Source organism: Spea bombifrons, chromosome 4 (genome assembly GCF_027358695.1).
Source record: "Spea bombifrons isolate aSpeBom1 chromosome 4, aSpeBom1.2.pri, whole genome shotgun sequence".
NCBI lineage: Eukaryota > Metazoa > Chordata > Amphibia > Anura > Pelobatidae > Spea > Spea bombifrons.
Genome location: NC_071090.1, coordinates 6,950,106 through 6,968,783, shown reverse-complemented (window position 1 = coordinate 6,968,783; position 18,678 = coordinate 6,950,106). Strand labels below are relative to the sequence as shown.

General features: G+C 42.0%; 1 protein-coding gene across 1 annotated transcript; it reads right to left on the bottom strand.

Moving 5' to 3' along the window:
• Positions 1-169: 169 nt before the first annotated feature.
• On the bottom strand, positions 170-13,117 carry LOC128492352 (solute carrier family 45 member 3-like). Its single transcript, XM_053464877.1, has 5 exons — positions 12,919-13,117; positions 4,120-4,426; positions 2,764-3,588; positions 993-1,258; positions 170-787 (listed from the first exon to the last, which is right to left on the bottom strand). The coding sequence occupies exons 2-5, from the start codon at positions 4,265-4,267 to the stop codon at positions 359-361; spliced, it is 1,668 nt and encodes a 555-aa protein (XP_053320852.1). The 5' UTR covers positions 4,268-4,426; positions 12,919-13,117; the 3' UTR covers positions 170-358.
• Positions 13,118-18,678: the final 5,561 nt, after the last annotated feature.

Here is an 18,678-nt window from a genome sequence, read left to right as displayed (position 1 = left end):
CCATTCCTAGTTGTGGCTTTGTGTGTGAATTACCCCAATATATTTTATCCCTGGGTTCCACTGGCCACTGTTATTTTGCGTTACTTATTCGACAAGGTTACTTCTTTGTCTACAACTTTTGAAAATATTTTTTATAATTTAGTTTATTGGTTTTTTATTTTTTTTTAAATATCGGTTGATATGTAAGAACCCCTTTTTAGCATAATCATATGACAATAATAAGCATTTCAAGTTACTGGCCATTTTAACGACTGACTGAAGCGAAATAGCTGTAAACGTTTAACTTTGTAAACAAGGCTGCTATCAGTAACGCCTAATGTCAAAAATAAAATAAAAAACAAACAAAAAGATCACAACCTTATGTCCAAAGGTCTTTTTGGTCATAAATAACTTGATTTGCGAGGTATATAGCAAAAACTCCGAAGATGACAGAAGACGCTATATACACAGTAACACTTTCCATTAACTGTACAATCATCCCCATGAACAAAGATGGGAAGACCTGAGACAGAAGTAACGTACTATCCAAAATGGCAAAATCAAGCCCAATGCCTCGTTTTGCATAATTGTCCTTGTCTTCTACGTTGGTAAAACTGGATTCCGAGTAGTATTGGTGATCAAGTGGAATTTCATTCAACGCGATTCCTTTTTTGCCCGACTCGTCTCCTTTGTGCTTGAAAGTACTGTCTTGGTTGCAGTGCGGCACATTGGGCGCGAAATACACCGCTTCTTTGGTGAGAACATTTCCATTTGTAGTCTTAAGTTCTACTGGCCTTGGCATAAATACCTATTGAGGAAGAATAAAAAATATTAATTATTATTGCTATCAGTTTATCTGCTAGTTCACAAATATCTTCATTTGCAGGAAAGATGTTGACTATTGGAGGAAGGACTTAATGGTGTGCCATGCTACTGAACCTTTACGACATTCATGAAAACCATAATAAATTATGAAAAAAATCTACTCTCTGAAGAAACGGGTTGATACCTACATCTTTTTCCTTGTGATATAAACATATCATTGTGTATGGGAGAGTTTGCAGGGTAGCGTAAGCAAATCCCGTCAGAGAGGACATGGCGGTAACTACGGCGATGTTCTGCGAGAGGCAGATCACCAGGGCGGACGATGTAAAGGTGACCATGCTGGCGAGGTAGATTTGTCTTGACCCAAAAAATTTCACAAGCTTGTTCATGATCACAGAAAAGAAGGTCGACGTGGCGCACTGGAGGAACAGTCCCAGGCTTCCCATACGGATTCCTGCAACAAGAACGGAAGGTACGTCAAAAGGTTGTTAACATTTAGGACCGGCTTTCAAATATAACAGGACCAGCCTTGGTTACATCTGATACTCTGGTCATTTAACTATAATATGATAGCTGCATGTATATAGAGTAACTAGCTTGGAACATTTGGGGGTGTCTGAGGTCAGAACACCGGTTGATGTCTGACTTTCGCACGTTATAATAACTGAAACCCATCAAGTCAGCTTTTTAGGTGGCTTGAAGAAGCTGTGGGGAGATACTTTAAGACTGTGGGGCTTCCAAATAGCCCTGATGGACTACTGGAGACATAGGTGACCACCATGAACTCCCACCTGTGTTTTAACAAGCTTGTAACAGACTGACTTTTATGGATTGATTTCTCATTCTTCATAGTTCCGACAGTCTACGTAGGGCCTATGACTTACTGCTGGTGAGTGTCCTAGCTTTTGGAACTCCTACTTGTACGATCACAAACCATTCTTTGAATACAGTACATGAGCAAAATGATAGAGCCGGGTCATTTAATTCATAGTAGATGTAGCGAAATACATAACTAAGGGGAATACAAGAGAAGGTGGTCTTGGGTGCAAATAATGGAGTTCTTGGCAATTATAGTTGACATGCATTATTCCTTTTTGTAATTCAAGATACAACTTTTTGGATTCACTTAAAGTTCTCATTGATTTCAAGGATTACAAAAACATATGACCTGAAACAAGCCGATGAACAACAATAAAAACGTTAACACGTAGAACATTTTTACTCCCAAAACCTTAAAAGTAACTTTAATCTATAGGCAAGAAAGCAGACCATGCTCTTTTCATGTAGGGCTGGTGCAGCTATGTGAAAAATGTATGCAAAGGTCTAAAAGCCGACGGCACCTAGTAAAATGTCTGTATCTGGAACGTTTATAGAGGGACAGATGTTTTTACTTTCCATTGCGGTCACTGTAGATTAAAAGATACGCCAGAATATCTCTTAACGTATGTAATCGACATCTCAGGTTCCTTATAGGCAGCCGTAAGCCCCGAACCAAGTGTTCAAATATAAAGCAGAAATATTCCATTCTATTAAAAATCCAGAGGGTTATTTTTATCACATGAGGTTAGAGGCGTGATTTCCAAATTTATTCTGGAGGTGTATAGTTTTAACCACTGCATCTCCAGCTAGAAGGGCTTCATAAAACTCCCCATCCCCCCGTACTTCCCACGACCCTTAAATTAAAGTGTCTCACTGTAATTAATTAAAGACCCGGAGGCAGAAAAAAAAAGTATTGTCGGCAGATAACATTTGGCCCATCTGGTGATCTAGTCTTAAAATCTGAATAGACGTCTATCCCATGAAGGTTAAAATTTGCTCAGTGCCCTAATCTCTACTATTTCTGACTATAAATCAGTAGCTGCCATAATTCATGCCTTTGTATGTATTACTACCCTATAGTAGAGAGCGTTCTATCATTAGTTGGGTTGGGAAATGTATTTGTTTTCCACAAAACATTACCTTCATCGTACCGAAGTCTTGACTCTGTTCCGGGTGCAGCACTTGGAATTCCTTTGTACAATCCCTCCCCAACAAAGTCTGTGTAGAACAACATGAACGACATCACGGCCATCCAACTACAAAGCTGAGCAACACACAACTGCTTCACGACCCTAGGAATTCGGCAGTAGCTGTGATATAGCCTTGGGGTAAGAGACCAGCACAAGCTCAATAAGCAAAACAAAGGGTTGCATTTCCAGGCTCGTACCTTTAATTTTGGCACACAGCAACACCTTGAGAAGGATATTGATTTTATGGGAGGATTAAAGTCCAACCCTTGGGGAGCTCTGCACACAGGTTCTTCGGAAGTCCTCATTGTGACAAAGACACTCATTATGAATATAAAAGTTAGCGTTAGAAAGAGAGACTCGGCTTGACCTCCCACATAGAGCGACATAAATGTGTAGTTCCAGTTGACCGACGTCAGCAGGTATCCAATGCATCCTCCCATACTGATCATGAACGAGAAGGTAGCGAATGCTTGGCCACAGCCTTCATCGTCATGGTAGAGGTCAGAGAGGAGGGCCTCTAGAGGCGTAAAACATACTTGGGCACAACAGTCTAATAATCCCACCCCAAAAATAAGGAAATAAATATGGACAACATTCCCTCCCCAGCTGAAGTATGAAGCCAAGTAGTCAGCATGTGGAATGATGAAGAGCGAAAGAAGGACTCCAAGAGAAAGCAACAAGATGAACGGACGTCTTCGGCCATAGGTACTTTGGCAATTATCACTGGCATATCCAATTAGTGGCACAAATATTAGTCCTAGTACAGGTCCTATACCTGCCAAGAGAAAAAAAAACACTATATTTTAAAAAAATCCTTGGGAAAAGAAACCAGTCTGGAAAGATGGCTGCTCCCAGCGATGATGATGTTATCCATATACACTTGTGCAGGGGTCTCCAAACTGTGGCCCTCCAGCTGTTGCAGGACTACATCTCCCATAGTGATCTATAGCTATAGGAGTATGGGAAAGGTAGTCTTGCAACAGCTGGAGGGCTGCAGTTTGGAGACCCCTTCCATAGAGGATTGGTTTGTAAACATTAAAATAGGATCAAACCTTCAAAAAAAGTCCCTTCTGTTTTACTGTCATCAAAATTAGAACGTCTTAAAATTAACTTAAAAATGTTCTCTGACTCATTGGGTCATCATTATTAACATTTACATTGTGTTAAAAATTAACTTTAAAGCGACACCTAAAATAAACTTGAAATGAGCTAAAATATGCCTATAAATCAAATGAAGGTTATTTTTTAACAATCCCCAAAAAGTAAAAAAATTTAATAAATAAAAACCCAAAACAAGAATTCTTACCTAAAACCATAGTCATATACTGTTCCTCCACGCCGGCTTCTAACAGTAATGGAGGCACATATGTTATCCCGGCTGCTACACAGATTTCCAGGCCACAGGTCAAGAAATTGAGAAAGATGAGACGCCATTGTAACTTGCAGGACGTCATCTTTTAGATGTTTCACTTCGTAGTGGTCACAGCCAAATGTCTGAAGCAGTATGTGCTATTTTCTGGGATTTTTTCTTATCCCGAACAGGAGCCTTTGAAGTGAGCGCTTCCATTTGTTTTTGCTTGGTCTCCTTTTTATTTTTTTTTTATGGAAAAATACTACAAAAGAAAGAAAGAAAAAAAAAAAATAAAAGATTTGGAGTTTAGATAGGATTCCAAAACACTTGGGTTGATGAAGTCACTGCTTTTTTTTTTACGGTCAGATAATGCATATTAAAACGGCAACAAGATGATTCCCTTTGATGTTCTAAGCCAGTCACTCATGAGTAAACAGGCTTTTCTGCTCAAATTATATATGCTCATATACAGTTCTTGTTTAAACAGGAGGTGACTCTGGAAGAATTCACTCGGAGGTCCCGCCAGGCATAGTCAACCTCTGGAGCTCCAGCTGTCGTACATAACCAGGGTGGTGGCACAGCTGGAACAAAATATTTATTTTATATATTAAATAAATTAAATAAATATAACAACCAGCAGGCACATATAGGTTGCGACGGTGATTGCATCATTTTTGGTTCAGAATGGTTTTTTTTGTGGGGGGGGGGATTCCTGAAATTTTTTTGAAGCTTTGGCAACTAGTTTGCGAAAAAAAAAGTACTTTTTCAGACAAGCGTGATACAGGAGTACTGTGTTTTCCACCCAAAATTTCTGTGTGTGTAATTTAAGGATAGCAGGAAAAACACCCGACGTGACCAAGTATCCATAGACAGGGCCGTGTATAAAGCTTTGTTGGTGTTTTTAATCCGGGACGTCGGAAAGCAGGAGTCAATGCCCCTCGTTATGCAGTAAATGACGTCACGCAAGAACAGCGCAGAACGTGCATTCCTCGGGAGAACATTCACTCACCCCGGTGGAGAGACACAGAGAGTCCACTAACAGACCTTCTCTTTCATTAACATTTTTCGCAGGGCTCTAATTACGAAGAAGTTCTGCAAGTGCCAAAATGTCTCGTTTGATCCTCTGCGAAACAGCTGACTGAGCAGAAATTTGTTATTTTTGCATTTAAACTATTCAAAAATCACATAAATCATAGGTGCCCTGGTTGCCGATTTCCGCAGGTAGGATCTATTAAAGATGGTTCTGTACCTTTATGGCTTATTAAGGGGCAAACCCCAGGAGTCGGAGAGGTATGCCTCTTGGGAACTTGTTTTTTTGGGGTATATTATAATGAATTGTATGGATGCAAGACTCTTGGCGCCTATGTTATAATTGTACCTCTGTAGCTGTCAAACTAAACAAACACTTGCCAGTATTACTCATAATTTGTGATGTCTTTTATTGGACTTCAACATATATTTATCATAGCTATGTTGTAATAGAATAGAGTCTAAGGGGTCATTGTAGGAGACCGAGACACACGCATAGTTTCCAACAATCCCAGTTTGGCTTGGACAGTCCCAGCCCATGAATGCTTATCTTATTGGGGCCATTCATTGTGACCAGGTTCGCACCTCATTAACTCCAGTCAGCTTCATGAAAGGAGTCAAAAAGAAGTAAGGTGAGCTAAGGACAAGCAAACTACTAATTTATCTGCTACGCAAGATACAATTGTGGTGAAGTATAATTGAGAATTACACATCTGGGGTTCTAACGATCCCCAAGCAAGAGGTAATCTCTGTCCTCGAAGCCTCCGCCTCAACAATATAAAAGAGTATGATTGGTGAATGTGTTAACCATGCTAATCATATAGAACCCTATGATCCAAGCAAAAGATTTCAGAAGCCAACTTGACTTTTATGCTAACAGAGTCAGCAGTAAAAGTTTACGTGCCGTGGCACCTGGCTCTATTGGTTTGCCAATGCCGGGGTATCCATAAATTGACCTCGGAATTCATGAGACCACCCTTTAAGAGCAATAAACACAACCGTGACTGACAGCTATTTCTGCAGCAGGTGATGGCTCTAGGTTGTTTTTCCTTCCACATTATGAGATGGTAAGAGCTGCCCAATGCCAAGAATCTGCTTTATCCAAGATAAATATATATATATATATATATATACATTGTCTCCAAAGTTTGATCTCCTCCTACCTTTAAGGGAGCAGAAGACATCACATTACAGCTTTTCATGTAACATGAAGCATCAGCGGGTTGGTGAGGAAATCATGTTAATGTTGAGTAGATAAAGAAACCTCCAATGAGTTAAAATGTCATGAAATTAGGCACTTTTGATGAACTAAACTACATGCTAGAATAGGGCTGATGTTCAATATATTTATTTTTCTCTATCGAGTCTCTTAATTATGATTCTGATTACATGAACATAACAAACCTCAAAAGGAGGAGAAACGTTAGAACAAGAGGTCATAATCTACAACTAGATGGTCAGAGACTTAGATGTAATGTACGGAAATGTTACTTTACTGATAGGGTGGTAGATCAGTGGAACATCCTTCCCAGTAGTTGTGGTAGAGGCTAATACAGTGAGAACATTTAAACATGTATGGGTTAGGCATATGGCTCCTGAATCTAAGACGAGACCAACGACTTATTAAGGTTTGAGTGTCTACATCAGGGGAGACTGGATGGGTCGAATGGTGGTTGTTTATCATCAAATTCTATGTTTCTATGACCAATGTTTGTTTTAAGGGTAATCGTATCTGGCCGCATTACAGATTTCACAATGGCTGTGATTGTTACATGTCTGTATTTCATTATTTAAGCTGACCCTGTTTAAAAGGCAACCCCTCCTACCGTGTCTAGAGGGAACGGAGCAGTTGACTAGAATATTTGTAATCCATTAGGCCATTTTATTCACGGTTTCCATAACCATAACCTTTTCAATCAATGTACTAATGACTATGCCTTCCTGTTTTTTTTTTATTATTATTAACTGTACAATGCCATTAGTAATAATAATAAAAAGTAAATATTTGATAGTTAACCCTTTGCATTTGCGAGCTATACTATTACAGCATCCAAATATTTTAACGGCAAAGTTATTCATCAACTTATTTACAATAACGAGCTTCTGGGTCAATGTCAAGAACCACATTTAAAAAATGAGTAAAGGTACAGACTGGAAGGAAAATGTGACTGTAGTTACCCCCACCCTTTAGTGATGTCAACATCCCGACCTCTTATGCAAAGTACTTAGTTTGTATATGAGGTCAGATTATATTACACCTATATAATTATATTTATAAAGTTCTATATATATATATATACTTTATATTTTTTTGAGTAACAGGCAATTAGTCTTTATAGAACCCTAAATGTTCATCCTTAAATGGGAATTCCCCCAAAATATTTAAATATTTTTCTTTAGGCATATTCTGCCAATAAAGTGGCTGTTGTATACAGCTCACAGATGTCTCAATCTTTATTTTGACCAAGTAGCTTTGCAGTTATATTTCCAGTGCGATAGTCACATCTGAAGGCAATAAAGGTTGCCGTAAATGTTTGTGTAGTACTGGAGAAGACTGTCCTATAAAGCATGTGGTTGTGATTATAACGAGAGAAAACTCAGATGCTTCTACTCCTACTGTACAACCGGGATAATGCAACTGTGCCCACGGGACTTAGAATAATTGGGGTATCCGATACCCCAATAGTATCTGGAGTGTATAGATTCTCCCATATAGCCTCCAGAATTAAATGTAAACTTCTGACCCTGACCTACTGAGCCCTCAACGCTGAACCGTTCTTTATCTTCACGCTGATCTCTAAATAGTCTCCCAGTTCTTGCATCTCCTTTCAGCTGTTATCACCTCTTCTCACTCTCATCTCCAGGGTTTTACCTGTATTGTTTCTTTTTTTCTGGAATTCCATATCTTGTTCCCTACTTATTCTAACTTTAAACGCTTATTTAAAAACATTTAGCATACAATCTAATACCCATTACAACATTCTGAACGAACCCAACAGTTTCCCCCATCTTTGTCCACATTACTCTCGCTTCAATCAAATTATCCGAACCCAAGCAGTCCCTCGCCTTCTGTCTCATTCCCCATCAACCTCTTATTAGCCTCTAAGCTTGAAGGACCAGGTCTCTGGTCTCTTTCTTTTTACTTGCCCATCATTTAATATAGGCCAGGGAAAAAAATTATGAGAAAAACGAATAACACTTAGCTTATCCATATTGAAATTGTGTGACAGACCAATGAATGATACCAATTCAACTAACTTAAACATACCGGTAATTATTGGCGTACCTCATATTCAATATAATATAAAATAAGAAAAACATATACACATGTTATTGTTTTACCAATTTTCGGAAACAAATATATAACTTTTTATTATCAAAATTTAAGAAATTCATCACCCTTTTTCCAAGAAACCAAAATGTAACTTCAATGCTCTCTTATAAAAGGTAAGAAAGTGTGTATAACGGGCTGATATCAAGCACTGTGCAAGTGTTTGAAGCTTTATAAAGAATTAAAGCGTTGGTTTTCAACAAGATTAAGTCAAGTGGGCAACCCGGTTCCTTTTGGGTCAAGTTTGAAGAACATCACGTCCATGAGTAGGAAGTCCGCCACCGCCATGGATGGTGACATCAGTGACTTCACACATATCTTTTGGCGTATATTATTGCAGCGTATTCAAAGGCAACCCTATACAATCGCTTGAAAGACCAAAAACAAATACCTGCTTCAGGAAAGAAAAATGGTAGTAAGTGGCTTCACCTCTGTAAACACAGCTGCCTAAGAATCGCAAAATAATGTCAAATGTGCACAGAAAATAACAACACAGAACATGCTTTATCATGTCCGACAACGTTAACTGAAAGAAAGAATAATACACTATCTTTACAACAAAAGGGATGGAATATTGTGTGTACATACCAGAAAACACAGGCAGGTGACCTTGTAACAACCGGTGGGAATTTATAGAAATTGGGTCATTATCACACCTGCTATCTCATTATTCTTCTCTGAGAGTCTTTTTTTACAACAAATACCTGGATTGAGCTTCTAACCTGTATGGAATAACACCATTGGGGTCTCTGCATAAAGTAGGTCTTGATTTGCCATCAAATGCTATTGCCCTACACTCGACTACCATCGACTGCTGGAGAAGTCAAGCTCACAATTTGCCATCGAACGGTAGAAAGGAAAAGCTTATGGTTTACCATCGACTGCTGAAGAGACAGAGACCACATCAACTGTTATGGAGGTAAAACCCTCTATTTACCATCAACTTCCAGACGGAGCAAGCATTCAATTTACCATCAACTGCCCTATAGGTCAAGGACCAGTCCAACCCCTCCATTACCATCAAGTGCTGAAGATGCAGAGTTCCCATTTACTGTCAACTGCTATAGAGGTGAAACCCTCCTTTTACCATCAACTGCCAGACAGATCAATCCTTCGCTTAACCATCACTGCCTTAGAGACCAAGCCCTCCACTTATCATTAAGTACCAGAGAAGCCAAGCCCTAAATTTACTATTAAATACCAGAGAAGCCAAGCCCTCAATTTACTATTAAATACCAGAGAACCCAAGCCCTCCATTTATCATTATGTACCGGGGAACCCAAGCCCTCCATTTATCATTATGTACCGGGGAACCCAAGCCCTCCATTTATCATAAAGTACCAGAGAACCCAAGCCCTCTATTCACCATTATGTACCGGAGAACCCAAGCCCTCCATTTCCAACTGGTAGAAAGCAGAGAGAGTCCCTCTCCAACATCATTTATTAGGGGCCCTAAATCATCTCGTTAAATGGGGGACTCATACATTTTTTTTCATAACTAGTATCAGATTACAAATACTTTTTCAAGAATATCGTGCTGTTTTTTAAACAATTCTGGTTTTTGTCCCATAATATCATGTTTTCCGGTAGCTACATATGAGCAGTCTGTTCCTCCGACATGTAGACATTTTTCTGGAGTTGTGAGGTAACGAAATAGAAGGACGCCTTATCTAGTGAGGGACTCGGCAGCCATTAAGCGTTCATTACAAGCGTAAATTATTACAAAAGCAGTCTTTGGGTGGTCCAGGCAGACATAACAATTATGATTCATTACTTAGGAAACATGTACAGGCTTTCCGCTCCTTGTAACGCCAATGGCTTGCATTAGGTTTCATAGGGATTTCATACGTTCTTCAAGCAGCCGGCTGAGATGTGAAGCCATGCAACAAAATATCGGCCGTGTGCGGATCCGTGTCACATAGACTCTACGGACTTTAACCCCGTGTGCGCCGTACCCCAGGCACGTTGGATCTGCCGAGGTTTTCGGTAGATCACCAGATATCTTTATTATACATAATCCAATGTACTTGAATGAAACCTGGCACAGATTTATTAAAGGGGTGTTTATATTCTGAAGCTTGTTTTTTTTTTCAATGTAATTACTTAATTACCTTCACAATTAAGACACATGGATTATAACGATCGTTAGAGGTGACATGTAAAGATGTCGCAGAAGCAACAAATTGGAAAAAAACTTTACAACCGAACAACTGCTCCTTTCTAAGACAAATAAATAATGGCTGCTTACGGCAGGTGTAGGCAGTGTCCTGAATTTCAGGAATGCAACAGATCATGCGCAACACCCGAGTCGGGCACCGTGCCTATGGAAAAGTCAAATATGTTTTGTCATCATGCTGCTGCTAACATAGTTGTGACATCATGAATTCTCTGCGCTGACACGTTCTGGTGAAGGTAAACCTAAGGTTGGCAGGTATGGGGGTATAAAAAACATTTTATACTGTGAAGTAACATATACAGACAGACCCGGTCTCCCTTGTGTTCAATTAACGCAAAAAAACACAATTTCCCCCCAAAAATGCAATTAACATGTTGTTGACAAGCCCTTTGGAGTGACTACAATGGGTGTTCATTGTGTATCGTTGCGCAGAGTGATACAGCTTTGGACTGGACGTTGGTGCGGATACAGAACACACAATGTAGTGTTTGTTACACCGACAACCGGTAGTTCAGAATTCTAAAATATCTGAAATCTGGAATTTCTCAGGATGCGTAGCTGGGAAGTGCATGCGACACGCAATCCACACAAATGTTCTGCGGTGCAGTGATGAAGAGGAACATGTCATATGTGTGATGAGGTCTACTGGGTCACCAAACATCTTAGACTACAGATGCAAGCGGGGTGCTGGGTGTATAGCGAGAGGGATTAGTAGCGGGAAGTACCAGTCCCCCCAAAAAAGCTCTGGTGGGATCAGGTGGCTTTTAATCCAACATCAGGCGTGTGGAGCATATAGGCGTGTGTAGAGCATATAGGCGTGTGGAGCATATAGGCGTGTGTGTAGCGTATTAGTGTGTGTGGAGCGTATAGGCGTGTGTGGAGCATATAAGCGTGTGTGGAGCGTATAGGCGTGTGTGTGGAGCGTATAGGTGTGTGTGTGGAGCGTATGGGCGGAGCGTATAGGCGTGTGTGGAGCATATAGGCGTGTGTGGAGCGTATAGGCGTGTGTGGAGCGTATAGGCGTGTGTGTGGAGCGTATAGGTGTGTGTGTGGAGCGTATAGGTGTGTGTGTGGAGTGTATAGGCGTCTGTGGAGCATATAGGCGTGTGGGTGGAGCGTATAGGTGTGTGGGTGGAGCGTATAGGCGTGAGAAGACTGGAATGAAACATAATAAAACTATATGTTTAGACAAGCGATGAGCGGAGCTGTTTTGAAAGAACAGTGAACCAATGCGTTACCCCTGGGCACTGTTAAAGGGAAATCCCGGGGCAGTTGGCATGTACGAATGTGTACGTCAGGTCCTTGGTCCCCATTTATCGCTAATGGTTTCCCAAATGACTCTATGGATCTTATGGAAACCACAACTTGTCATTGTTTAGATACTTAATTATACTTGAGACACTTCATTGAGCCACCTGCATTCAAGCAGGAATATCAACCTCAACATACAGATAGCAAAAGCACCAATCGGGAGTCTTTATATACGATCACAGCAGGGGGAGACCGGGGCAAAAGCCCTGAGAGTTCCTGGGACAGACAGACAGACAGGTAGAGGTCACATCAGGCTCATCCTTTATGAACTCACATGAAGATGTCATAGAGAAGGAATGTGGGGGGGGGCTCACAAAATCCTTTATTTGTCATTTAGATGCATTATTTATTTATAGTAACCCCCATTTTGGTGACAGAAATATATAACATGTATGTGCTCCTATACTGAGTTACATGTATGTGCTTTTATACCGAGTTACATGCATGTGATTTTATACCAAGTTACATGCATGTGATTTTATACCGAGTTACATGTATGTGCTCCTATACTGATTTACATGTATGTACTCTTTTACCGAGTTACATGTATGTGCTCCTATACTGAGTTACATGTATGTGCTCCTATACTGAGTTACATGTATGTGCTCCTATACCGAGTTACATGTATGTGCTCTTATACTTAAGTACATGTATGTGGTTGTATATCGAATTACATGTATGTGAGTTAATACTCAGCAATAGCCTCGCGTGCTGATGTGGCGAGCAGAGAGTTAAAAGCCCGCCCTGCCCGGTACGGAGTGAACGGGAAAGTTCGGTAACAATGTATAGCCCGGTGATTTCGGGGGAATGCGGGTATTACATACGGGTTATTACGGTGTGAAGTAAGGAACAAGTTAGCGAAGTCTCCGTGTCCCACTCGGCGCGGCTGAGCCCACGCGTGTCTTACCCCATCCTTCCGGTGACGGTGTCGGATCGGGGGCTGTCCTGGCTCGGTTCTGATTGGACCTGCCTTACCGGCACCGGGGGCATTTAAACTTCTGAGGTGAGAAGAAATGTGAAGTTGGATCTGGAGGCAGCAACTGTCAGGAAACGGAAACTCCGGGCAGGGAGAGTTTAGGAGAGTGTCACAGAGGGAGGGGGCAGCGAGGGGGAGAGAGGGAGTGGGGTCTGAAAGAGAGAGAGAGAAAGAAAGAGACAGAATAAATGAGTGAGTGGGGTCTAAGGGAGAGAGAGAGGTGGGGCAGATAGAAGCAAGGAGAGACAGAGAGGAGGAAGCCTGAGACACAGGGCAAGGGGTGAGACTAAAACAGAGAGACAGAGGGGGTGAGACCGTGAGAGTGAGGGGTTAGACAGAGAGACAGAGGGGGTGAGAGTGAGGGGTTAGACAGACAGAGAGGGTGAGAGTAAGGGGGTGCGTTAGACAGAGGGGGTGAGAGTGAGGGTGTTAGACAGAGGGGGTGAGAGTGAGGGGTTTAGACAGAGAGACGGGGGGGTGAGAGTGAGGGGTTTAGACAGAGAGACAGAGGGGTGAGCAAGAGGAGGTGAGAGATATTGAGACAGATAGAAAGGGGGTGAGAGAGCATGGTGAAAGTGAGGGTTTAAAAAGAGAAACAGATGGGGTGAGAGTGAGGGGTTTGACAGAGAGATAGAGGGAGGGGGTGAGAGATATTGAGACAAATAGAAAGAGGATGATGAGAGTGAGGGGTTAGACAGACAGTAGACAGAGGGGGTGATAGACAGGGAATGAGAGTGAGGGGTTAGACAGACAATGGTGAGAAAGGAGGTCAAATATATTGACAGATAGAAAGGGGGTGAGAAAAAGAGAGTGGGTAAGAGTGAGATGGTAAGAGTGGAGGGTTAGAGAGAGTGGTAGTGAGAAAGTTGGGTGAAAGATGTTGAGAGAAGGGGAGTATGAGAATGAGGAGTCAAGGTCTGGGGTGGCAATGAGGGTTGCAACAGAGAGGGGGGTCAGAGAGGTGAGGCTGAAATAGGTGAGAAGAGAAGCTGAGAGAGTTGCTGAAGGGGTAAGGCCAAGATGGGTGTGAGTGTAGGTTGAGTTGGTGAGATAGAGTTTGGAGGTCAGAGGAGAGAGGGCAGATGAAATTGAGTGTGACCTGGGGTCTCAGAGAGAGCAGAAAGGAGAGTGGGGGGAGCCAGGGATCTGATGTACCTTCATAGAGGTGTGAGGGAAAGTCTCTTCCAGTACATCGCTCTAGTTTACAGTTTATTAACCAGATTTACCGAGAAGATGCTGAGGTATTTCAGAGGTTGGTCAGAGGAGGCCTTTGGGATGTGGCTACAGCCATCGGCAGCCACGGGTCTCACTGACTGCCCCCAACACAGCAAGAAAGTCGCCCGAGGAAAGCTTATCTCATTGTCATTGAAGAGGTTAATGAGTATTTGCCCTTGGTTGTTTTGGAAAGGCGTAAACAAAATGTTAACAGAAAGACAGACCGTATATGTTAGTACCGGTGAGACGGTGGCCAAGGAAACAGATCACCGTCCCGAGACAGTCTCAGGCAAATCCTCGGCTTGCTTAAAGACTACTCCTTCGTTGACAGTCTCGAGGAGGAAGACTGACCCCCACACCATCCTCTCTACCCCAGGAGTCATTCCTGTCATAACACCACAATGAATTAGGCTTCTGGAACTGTTTCAGTTTTACTGTTCTTCTTGTTGCTTCTTTATAATACGTGGAAGATTGATGTATGAATGACTGTTGGTGCTGCGAGACAGACACTACTTACAAATGTGTGAGAGTTTTGAAGTCTAATGTGTGAGAGTTTTGATATCATTGACTATATATACTCGGTGAAGCTGTCGATGTTTGTGTTCTGTGCTGTGTCTCAACAACTTCTCCTGCCACACAAGTCCCTCGTAAATGGTCTTCCCAGAAGAGTGGAAGCTGTTATAGCTGCAAAGGGGACCAACAACATATTAATGTATTTAGAATCTCATAAAAGCCTCTGTTGGTCAGGTGTTCCAATACTTTTGTCAATATAGTGTATATGTCACGGAAGCCTCTGTGCCTTGGGCTCCTGGAGGGGCCTGAGTCCCAGCCTCCTCCCTACAGACTATGGGCCCTGGTAAGGAGTGCCACGTTATCCAAATCATAAGAGACCTCTATGGCCAGTATTTGCACCTGGACCTGATATCCAGCAGGTTTCCTGGAGCCACCTGTATTTACCATCCTCCCCCACAGACTACAATAGAGACCCCTTGCTGGGCTGAGGCGGGCTGAGTGCAAATACTGAGGTTTGTGCAAAGGAGGGCCGGATGAAGAACCTTGTGTGTCTATTGGATATAAATCAACCCCTTGTACTGTTTAAATACCCCTATGTTTCCAAATAAACTGAGTCCTGTTTTCACCTCAACATGAGTGCTGTCTGATGGCTGGGGTGGGCTGCTATGATCCCTTACTGTCCTTTTCAGGACAATAGCCACACGGTGTAGCTCAGTTTCGGATAGCCACAGTGGTAAAGCAGCTTCGGTGCAGCGACGTCCCCCCTTCTCTCTGCAACGCTGGTTCTGTCTGGCAGTAGAGGGCTTAATTGTTGGTGTCCCGGCAGGAGGAAGCAACGTTTAGCGGGAGTACCCAGTCGGGGTACAGGTCGCTCCCGTCACAGTATATAAAATGCAGTGTAGGTGGGTGAGATGGAGTTTGTGTTAGAATGAATGTGTATGTGTGTGTTTAACGGTATGTAATTTGTGTAAATGTGTTTACATATGTGTCCCAGAGTGTATGTTTGAAGGGGGTCAAGGGGCAAAGAAAGCACAGAAAGGCTGTTTGAGGCTAATGATGGCACAGATAAGCTGTTTGAGGGCACTGACAAGCTGGGGGAAAGATGGCACAAACAGGCTCTTAAGCTGCTTGGGGCAAAGGCACTTGCAAGCTGTTTGGGCCAAAGATAGCGCTGACAAGCTTTTTAGGGCAAAGGTGACACTGTGGGAACTGTTGCTTGGTGAAGTTGGGGGCCCAAGGGCAATTTTTGCACCAGGGTGGTTTCTAGTTACTCCCCTGTGTATGTTTAAATGTATATTTGTTATGTATTTGTGAACCTTCCCATCTTTAAATTGTTTTACAATCAAAACATTCCCCTTTTATCGCCAGTCTCTGGGGCATCTCATTTGCAGAAACTATTGTTTTACTGTAGGTCACAGCAATTGTTTTATCAAACAATATTTCATTATATTAAGCAATGTTTAACAAGTTCCGTTAAAGGACGTAGATCTAACTATTGATCAATCAACAAGAATGTGTATTTGGTTGCCATTGTGACTGTGGTCTTTTTCTTGTTGTGTGACCTTGCTGGATGCCCCACAGCACCCTCTTCACTGTGCCCCCACAGAAAAGCATAGGGTGCCAAATACATGATGGCAGAAGACAGGCAGCGGTGTGGCAGGTCTCCATGATATAAATGCACAGTGTTAGCTAGTGTATGTTGTTGGATAGAGTGTGCATGTATATAAGAGTGTGGTGTTAGTGTGATGTTGTGTGTGTTACAGTATGGCATTAGCATCAGTGTGTATGTCACCATATAGTGTTAGAGTGTGTGTATTAGTGTATGGTATGTGTCTGTTATTGTATGGTGTTGGGGTGTGTAAGGGTGACAAGCTTTAGTCTTGCCCCAATAAACACCCTTTAACTCCAGTCCAGGAACTAAGATATAAAAAGAACCTGATCGTGGAAGCTGTCTCCTAAATTTTTTTGGCTGGCTCCTAGATCCAGATTTGCCGACCCCTGCCTTCATTATGTCGAAAGGTTGCCAGAAGTTTTTTTAGTAAGAAGTCAGTGATTACCTAGACTGCTCTTCTCTTTGCTCTTCTATGCAGAAGCTATCAGATGCTCATTCTTAACCAAAGCATAGCTCCCAAGTGCACCAGTGATAGAGGCTGCTAGCATGGCCGTGTAACGTACATTATGTGACCTTGCAGTTGTAGCGGCGTCTTGCACAGGACGTGTGAGCTGCAGTGGAGAGCTCCATGAGTGGAGTAAGAGCCTCTCTCTAAGTGAGCAAGGAATGAGAGAGGAAGAGCATGAGAAAGTGAAGGTAAGAGCAGATGTTGAGAGAGAGAGAGAGAAGGTGAGTGGAGGAAGAGAAGGAGATGAGAGCAAGGAGGAGATGGTGAGAGATAAGGATTGAAAGGAAGAGGAGGAGAAGGTGAGAGAATAGGAGGTGGAGAAGTTGTTAGAGGAAGAGGAGGAAAGAGTGAGGAAGATGAAGGGAGGATGAGAGAGGGAAATTATGTTAAAGTGTGTGTGTATTTGTCGATTCAGACTGAGCCTAGAGTTAGTGGCCCCTGGAAGAGGGCTGTATAAATAGTGTTAACACCAGGAACATGCTTTACAGAATGAACCCACAGTACAGAGACTTACATGTGAGCCTGTCTGGGGTCTAGTCACAAAATGTTGAGCTTCTGCTGCAAAGTCTCTTCATCCCTTTATATGCATTTTACTGGGCTAGTTTAGATCTTCTTGCTGGAGAAACCTCATCAGAGCCATTTGGTGTTAATTATAATAAGGAGTATTCACTAAGAAGGGCTTTGTAGATCTTTCTAGCTTTGTTTCCAAAAGTGTATCCAACCTGAAGCTACATTCCCATCATCAAGGTGATCACGTTATACCCAACCATTGTCATCATAGGAGCGACTTCAAGGTAGCTTGGACTTTTGTGAATCAACCACCACAAGTGATCGAGTGCCTTTAATAAGCCCTATCGTCTTTTGTATTAATGAGAGCTACGACATTCAATGACAATTTCGGGGTTCACAGTCTTTGTTCCTCGGACAAATCCCTCACGTGAATGCTAAAATATATATATATATATATATATATATATATAAGAATTCTAGGTGGGACATTCTAACCTTAAGATAAGGGGTATTTTTAGAGCACCTCACAGGAAGCGCTGAGAAATATAATCTACCAAGATGTATTCTCAGACTCGTAGTAGTATGTGCTATACAGCATGCATCAAGGGCAAGTCTAAAAGGCATGCTTGTAATTTATGTGCTGTCTGAAAGGAAGACGACTTTTCATGGGAGGGGTATTGTACAGAGCGGATGGAAGCACTTCCAAGATAAAACGTCTGGTCAGACTGTGGTTTGACCACAATTGGTCTATGGTACCGTTCCACATCCTTTTATTTTGTTGGTTAGCCTTGAGGACAAAACACATGTTATAGACCAGTTGCAATTTACACTCTCATCCACATAAACGAGTGCACAGGAAACGGGTTATTGATACAAGGCACTTGCATGCGGAGAAAATCTGTTGAATAACGTGTCCTGGTGAGGCTATTCCATGTCACTCTTCCTGGATTGCTTTGTCCATTAACACATAAGAGGAAGGGTTTTTCCGTTATAGGAGACACATGTAAGTCGTCTATACACATACTTCCGTAGAGTGACTTGGGTCTCATTAGAAGACCTCGCCGACGTTGGACTAAAGCCAAGACACAATCTACTTGACTCAGGTTTTGCCTTCTTCCTCTTGTCATACTCATAGTGATACCTCGGGTGTCATTGAGAGAGACAGCTAAATATGGTACATAAACATTTACAGCAAATTAAACTGTGTCATGTTGTAGCGTAGATCTTTCCGAGTTGCGTATGTCTCTAAGATAGAAGAAAAGAATGGCAAAAATATGCCACCACGATCAGCTTCTTTTGATATGAGGTTAATGATTCCCCCCCCCCAATTTTT

Coding starts and splice junctions, on each gene's coding strand:
- LOC128492352 (XM_053464877.1), bottom strand. CDS start 4,267: ATGACGTCCTGCAAGTTACAATGGCGTCTCATCTTTCTCAATTTCTTG. Junction 3,589..4,119: donor GTATATGACTATGGTTTTAG/GTAAGAATTCTT, acceptor TTCTCTTGGCAG/GTATAGGACCTGTACTAGGA. Junction 788..992: donor TATATCACAAGGAAAAAGAT/GTAGGTATCAAC, acceptor CTTCCTCAATAG/GTATTTATGCCAAGGCCAGT.